The sequence below is a fragment of the Nanorana parkeri genome, unplaced genomic scaffold, assembly GCF_000935625.1.
Source record: "Nanorana parkeri isolate BGI_ZX_2015 unplaced genomic scaffold, ASM93562v1 scaffold126, whole genome shotgun sequence".
NCBI lineage: Eukaryota > Metazoa > Chordata > Amphibia > Anura > Dicroglossidae > Nanorana > Nanorana parkeri.
In genome coordinates, this window is record NW_017306394.1 from 2,158,122 (window position 1) to 2,165,235 (window position 7,114).

Sequence of the window (7,114 nt, forward strand, 5' to 3'; positions counted from 1 at the left end):
TTTATTTACTTAATTTTTTTCTATTTATTTCTATTTAAATATTATTTGTAACATTTATTTTTATATTTTTCATTTTTTTTTTTTAATTGTCATAAATATTTTTTGTTCCATTTTCCAATACTTTCAGTCCTTGGATTTATCAGAGTGCACCGCATGCTATATGTGACTGCTGTAACCTGTCAACCATGACCTTTCTTCGTTTTCTCTCACAATTCCTGACATACGACTGATCTCTGTGTGTTTAGCTGCTTTCTATGAACTTTCTTCAGTGTCAGTTCACCTTTACACCCCAAAAATGTATAAAAAAAATTAATTTTATGTATATTTAAAGTAGTTTTTTTATTTTCTAAATTGGAGAGGGGTTGGAAGCTAACAAGAGAAGTGAATTGCAGTGAATTTATACAGCAACAGGAGTAGATGGGAATTTCCCAATGGGAACGCTTGTTCTGGAGACAACTATGGAAGGTGAGATGTTCCCTCGTTTCAAGAAGAGATGCTCCATCCATCCACCCATCCATCCATCTATCCATTCATCCATCCATCCATCTATCCAACTATACATCCATCCATCTATCCATCCATCCATCTATCCATCTATCCAACTATCCATCTATCCATCTATCCATCCAACTATCCATCCTCCCATCCATCCATCTATCCAACTATCCAACTATCCATCCCTCGTTTCAAGAAGAGATGCTCCATCCATCCACACATCCATCTATCCATTCATCCATCCATCCATCCATCCATCCATCCATCTATCCAACTATACATCCATCCATCTATCCATCTATCCAACTATCCATTCATCCATCCTCCCATCCATCTATCCATCCAACTATCCATCTATCCATCCATCCATCCTCCAATCCATCCATCTATCCAACTATCCATCTATCCAACTATCCATCTATCCAACTATCCATCTATCCATTCATCCATCCTCCCATCCATCCAACTATCCATCTATCCATCCATCCATCCATCCATCAATCTATCCAACTATCCATCTATCCAATTATCCATCCCTCGTTTCAAGAAGAGATGCTCCATCCATCCACCCATCCATCCATTCATCCATCCATCCAACTATACATCTATCCATCTATCCATCTATCCAACTATCCATCCTCCCATCCATCCATCTATCCAACTATCCATCCATCCATCCATCCATCTATCCATCCAACCATCCTCCCATCCATCCAACTATCCATCTATCTATCCATCCATCCATCCAACCATCCTCCCATCCATCCAACTATCCATCTATCTATCCATCCATCTATCCATTCATCCACCCATCCATCTATCCATTCATCCATCCATCTATCCATTCATCCACCCACCCACACACCCATCTATCCATTCATCCACCCACCCACCCATCTATCCCCCACCCACCCATCTATCCATTCATCCACCCACCCATCCATCTATCCATTCATCCATCCATCCATCTATCCATCCATCTATCCAACCATCCATCTATCCATCCATCCATCTATCCATCCATCCATCTTTCCATATCTCTCTCTATCAGGTACCGATATATCGGCCCTCGAAACATATCGGCCGAAAATTGCACTTTTGGCTAAAATTGCACTTTTGGCTGAATTTTTCTACCGATATGGCGGTGCATCTGTTCTTTCTCTCTGCCCCGCTGGGCGCTGCTCTGTGTCCCAGCTCAGAGGGGAGAAACTGTCACATGCGGCCGAGCGCTGCGGCAGGAGAGCGATGTGAGCGGCGGGCGTCTCTCCTCCCCGCTCCGCTTAGCCTCCTGCCACAGTCCGGCAGAGCGGTGTGGGCGGAGACAGCCAGTGTTGTCACAGCAGGCTGAGCGAGCGCTGTGGGGAGGAGAGCTCAGCCTCCTGTGACAGCGTGTCAGGATGGAGAGCGGGTACAAGCAGTCAGTGATTAGTGATCGCTGAGTGTTTGTAAATAATTGAGGGCAGAGTATGGTTACTATATCCTCAATTATGAATGAATGGGAAGTCATCTACATCACCTCCTGTACATTCATGATTGTGGTTATAGTAAACACACTCTGTCCTCATGTTATGAATTATCAGGAACACTCAGTATAGAGGATCTCTGTTCATTTATAACAGGGGCTGCAGAAAAAGAGAGAGAGGACTCTGTGTTCTCTGAGGACTCTGTGTCCTCAATCTCTTTTTCTATTTTAAAAGGGAAATATCAGGGGTCTGTTTAGATCCCCAATAATTCCCCGAAGTCCCTAAAAGTAAAGTAAAAAATAAAAATATTGAATACAAATAATTAAATGAATATAAAATATAAAAATATTTAACGTTTATAAATAATACATAAAAATAAAATATTTTACAAAATTTGAAAAAGTTTGGAATTTTTTTTTACGGTTTCGACTAGACATTATTTTTTTTTTTTGGTCTATCTATCTATCTATCTATCTATCTATCTATCTATCTATCTATCTATCTATCTATCTATCTATCTATCTATCTATCACATAGTAGGTGAAGTGGCTTCCTCCCAAGTGGTTCTAGGGTGTGTGGTCAGGACATTAGATTGTGAGCTCCTTCGGGGGACAGGGACTGATGTTGAGTGCTATGTTCTCTTTAAAGCGTTGTGTAATATTTCCGTGATTTTTGTTTTAATATCCGCCTGGAGTTCGGATTTAATAGCAACGATATATATATATATAGCTACCAGAATCCTCCTTTGTCTTCATCGCAGGCGCCGTGCTCGCTCTGCTGTAGACCTCTGGAATGCTTTGCCCCGCTGTCTGCGGCCTGTACGCCGACGGAGGCTTCTTGAAGAACTCGGGCTGTAAGTCAATGTACGCAAAACTCCGACGGTAATTCGTCAGCTCGGGCCACGTCGCCGGATTTAAAGACTTCATATGCAGATCTGCGGGAAACAATGTAACAGTTTACAGTTCACCATTAACACAAAACGCGTTGCATCTAATGATTGATATGAGCTTGGTAGAGCCCAGTACATCTTCACCTGAGACAGACAAAGGCTGAGCACCACGGGCTTCATGTTCACAAGAACAAAGGATTCTGGGAAAATATACAGAAGGAGCAAGCAGGACAGTTCCACAGGTTTCACTACCTGCAGAATAGTTCTGTAACTGCACAGCACCTGCAAGAGATTATGGTAAGGATCTTCCCCAACCAGGATTGCATAAAAACCGCGTTCCTTTGCTCTTGCACGGCTCAGATATTGTCTTCATTAACACTGACACTCCAATGTTCAGAACGTCAGGTTCTCTTTATTCACATATTGGTCTCACAATGTGTGGCAACGTTTTGGAATCCAAGGAGCAAGGAACCAAATTGGGTTCTAGAAACGTTGCCACACATTGTAAGACCCCTATGTGAATAAAGAGAACCTGATGTTCTGAACTTTGGAGTGCTGGAGGTTTCTTTGATTATTTATGGATTGATGTGCGGCGCCATCCGCATTCACTGTTGCACTCTCCCCATCACTAGTTGGGATTGAAATCCGGTTAGGAGTGCGATGGGATACGGACACTTTTACACTATGCAGTGGGACTGTCCAACATTTTACTGTCCAACAACAGCCCTTTCCTATACCTTGGTCCAACTTGGCCCTCATGAGTGACCTCGCACCTTGGCCAATGGTGTCCTGACCTTAGTTCTCTTCTTGTTCAGTCTTCCCACCATGGACATGCATATTCTGTTGTCCTAGGTCCGTCAAGTCAGAAGCTACTCTATCTGCCTCTTCTCTTTCGGTATGCAGATAAAATGGCCCCTAGGTTTTGCGTGTTTGCCCTAAATACCATTGGGGCTCGTCAGACATCACCATGACCCTAAGCATGGTGCCAGCCAGTGGACTCTTGGTGTTTCCCAGACTAACACCAGCTCCTGGAAGCCACCAATGGCAATGGAAAACAACCAGTCACACCTAAACCACAAATATAAAGAAACTTATATTTGCCCCTCTCAGCCAAACCCTTCAATGGCTTCCGATCACCCCAAAAAAAATCAAAATACTAACAAAATAGAAACCCAACCACAACTCCCTCCTGAGCTTCATCACCAAAATATCACCCAAATCGTCCCCTTCACTCCTCCCAAGACCTCCTGCTCTCTGGTTCCCTCATCACCTCCTCCAAAGCTCGCCTCTAGGACTTCTCCAGAGCCCCCCTACCCCAATTTGTCCAGCCATCTAATACTCTGTCTGGCCAACCAAAGGGCCAATCTGATGCTGGCTAGGGGTAGTCCCATTTTAGTTTCTTATACTCATGCTAAATTACTACCTAACGTTACCATACCGTGAGCTCTCTTTGTGCTTCTAGCAGACAGACTCCGAGCGTGGTGGGACAGTTGAGTCTTTGCCTCCACGTCTTCCTCCTCATCCATCTGGTAGAGCTTCCTGTTGCTGGATCCCACTCGTTTCATTCTCTGCGCTCGCACGTAACCGTAAGGCCTGACCCGAATGGGGGCGGAATTAAACCTCTCCCGTTCCTTCAGGGCGTCCACTCGTTCTGATGTTTGCGAGTAATCCCATGACACTTCCTCGAACTGGAAGATCATGATGCTGGTCAACACGTTTATTACCATTCTGCATAGGAAGGACAGGAGGAAAGAAGACTGTTTAGGACACCGCTGCAATGTTGTATACTGAATATTACAATGCGTTGTTTTGTTAGAGTTATCTCATGCAAGGACACATATATCACCTGTTATGGCGAATGCACATAGTGGCCACCGGGTCGGCTCTGCTATTGGCCCTCATGACTCGGAGGCAGTCTCCATTGAGAAAGTTAAACACTCGGATTTTGCCATCAGCGCAGCCTGTAATGACTCTGAGGTAGAGGAACTCCAAACACGTCACCTCTCTGAAAGAATAAAAAAAAGCTGTTTAAAGTGGAACTTTCAGTAACTTTACCAAGGCTCCCCCTTTTTATCATTAAAAAGCCGTCCTCGGGCTTTAATCAGCGACTTTGCCTAGGCTGAGACGATGTCATCAGTCTGCTGCAGGCAGGAGGAAGCATTTTCTCAGGCTCCCCTCCCCCAGTGATCAGTCTGCTGCAGGCAGGAGGAAGCATTTCCTCAGTCTTCCCTCTCCCAGTGATCAGTTTGCTGCAGATAAGATGAAGCATTTCCTCAGTCACCCTACCCTCAGTAATCAGACTGCTGCAGGCAGGGGGAAGCATTTCCTCAGTCTTCCCTCTCCCAGTGATCAGTTTGCTGCAGATAAGATGAAGCATTTCCTCAGTCACCCTACCCTCAGTAATCAGACTGCTGCAGGCAGGAGGAAGCATCTCCTCAGTCTTCCCTCTCCCATTTATCAGTCTGCTTCAGGTAAGATGAAGCATTTCCTCAGTCACCATACCCTCAGTGATCAGACTCCTGTAGGTAGGAGGAAGCATTTCCTCAGTCTCCCCTCTCCCAGTGACCAGTCTGCAACTTTGAAGGATTGTAGCAATCCAAGGAGAGAGGCTGCAGAAGGCACTAATCTGTGTCAGACATTTGTGAACACAGCCAAAAACTGCACAGACTCCAGTATTTACATGATTGTGTCATCTCTGAAGCGGCATATCAATCCAGGAAGCAGATCGTGACCTTGGGCGATGCCTGAACAAAAATGGAACAGTCATTTTGGAGAGAAAAGCAGATGAAGACACTGATAGCAGTTGTGTGGTTGTCACCAAAGTACAGGGGATATCTTCCAAGGACACCTATTCCGATGGAGGAATTTCCCATCAATTTCTGCTGTGTCCCCGGGGACAGGAATTCCAGGGAAATCTCATTCAGTGGGATTTAGACATTAATAAGAACATCCCAGTGGCTCTGCCCACTGTATCCAAAGGGGATTCCTTTGTTCCTCTGCTCCACCTAGTGGCCATAATGCTTTGTAAACAGGATTCACCCAGCTTTACACTGGGTGAATGGTTTATACATGAGCCTCATAGTGTGGTTGTGTTTTGGCTTCTCCATTACCACCATGGTCTCCCGGTAGAATTCAGTGGCCAGGATTCTTCCCCTCATACTGTCAGATATAAATATCAAACAAAATGATCACATGTTGAATGACTATGTCCAGTATAGAACCAGCTACCTGCAATGTAAACTAAGAAGGATGAAACCCTTACTTTGGATGCCTGAAAGTCATCAGTCGCTTCTGAAAGGTTCCCAGCATGCTCCAGGCGATGGCGTTTCCATCGGCCCCACCAGATACCAAGTGCCATTGGTCAAAGGAAAGGCACTTTATTGCTCCCTGGTGGCCTGTTAATGTCTAAATGAGAATGCAGAAAATTAAAACAAATGTCGGGGATTTTCACATTCCAGGCAATTTTTTGGGCTGTTTTCAAATGAAACAAGCAACATTAAAATGTTGTGTAGCAATGACCCCCAAATAAGCTACTAGATTATATGGGCCCTCCTAGTGATGTGCCTTGTTGCTGCACCCAGACAGTCACTGACCCACTGAGGGTGGCAGATAGACATCCACTCTGTAAATCTGATTTTTGATATTTTATTGGCTCAGTTGTCCAGTGGGCAGAGGGCTGGGGGTAAAAGATACCCAAAAACAACAGCATACAATTCCTTTTGCTCTTTAACTTCTGCCACAGGCTAATGCAGATTTGATAGACCGGATGGACAGCTAGCTTTCAGTATCTTCAGCCGCTCTTACAGGCCAGTTGTGGACCTGTAGGTTCAGCTGGGCAATATACTGCTGTGGACCTTTAAGTCGGCACCTTCAGTTGAGTAAACAGCACTACTTTTAAGCTTTCTTTCCCAGGCAATAGGTCTGGGAACCATGATCTGGACCTCTCAGAAGCTTTTCCATCCACAGGCAGCAGACCCAAGATGCATTACCTTGACCTTTTTGGTGCTAGACCCTCCCCAGGCAAGAGGCCTGAGAGCCAGGACCTGGACCTTTCTGGAGCTATACCCTCCCCAAGCAACAGGCCTGAGAGCCATGACCTGGACCTCTCTGAAGCTACACCCTCCCCTGGCAGCAGGCTTAAGAAATATGTCCTGGACCTCTCTAGAGCTATAACCTCCACTGGCAGCAGTTCTGAAAAGCATGATCTGGCCCTCTCTGGAGCTATTCCCTCCATATCCAACAGGCCTGAGAAACATGATCTGGCCCT

The 7,114-nt window shown here is 45.1% G+C and overlaps 1 protein-coding gene across 1 annotated transcript in view; it reads right to left on the bottom strand.

Moving 5' to 3' along the window:
* Nucleotides 1–7,114, bottom strand: part of CDRT1 (CMT1A duplicated region transcript 1) — an 18,863-nt gene that overhangs the window by 1,046 nt on the left and 10,703 nt on the right. Inside the window, exons 11-14 of the mRNA XM_018553633.1 lie at nucleotides 6,110–6,252; nucleotides 4,694–4,852; nucleotides 4,286–4,575; nucleotides 2,692–2,892 (exon numbers count right to left, since the gene is read on the bottom strand). Of these exons, the coding sequence (XP_018409135.1) occupies nucleotides 2,692–2,892; nucleotides 4,286–4,575; nucleotides 4,694–4,852; nucleotides 6,110–6,252 (793 nt within the window). The remainder of the gene's footprint in view (nucleotides 1–2,691; nucleotides 2,893–4,285; nucleotides 4,576–4,693; nucleotides 4,853–6,109; nucleotides 6,253–7,114) is intronic.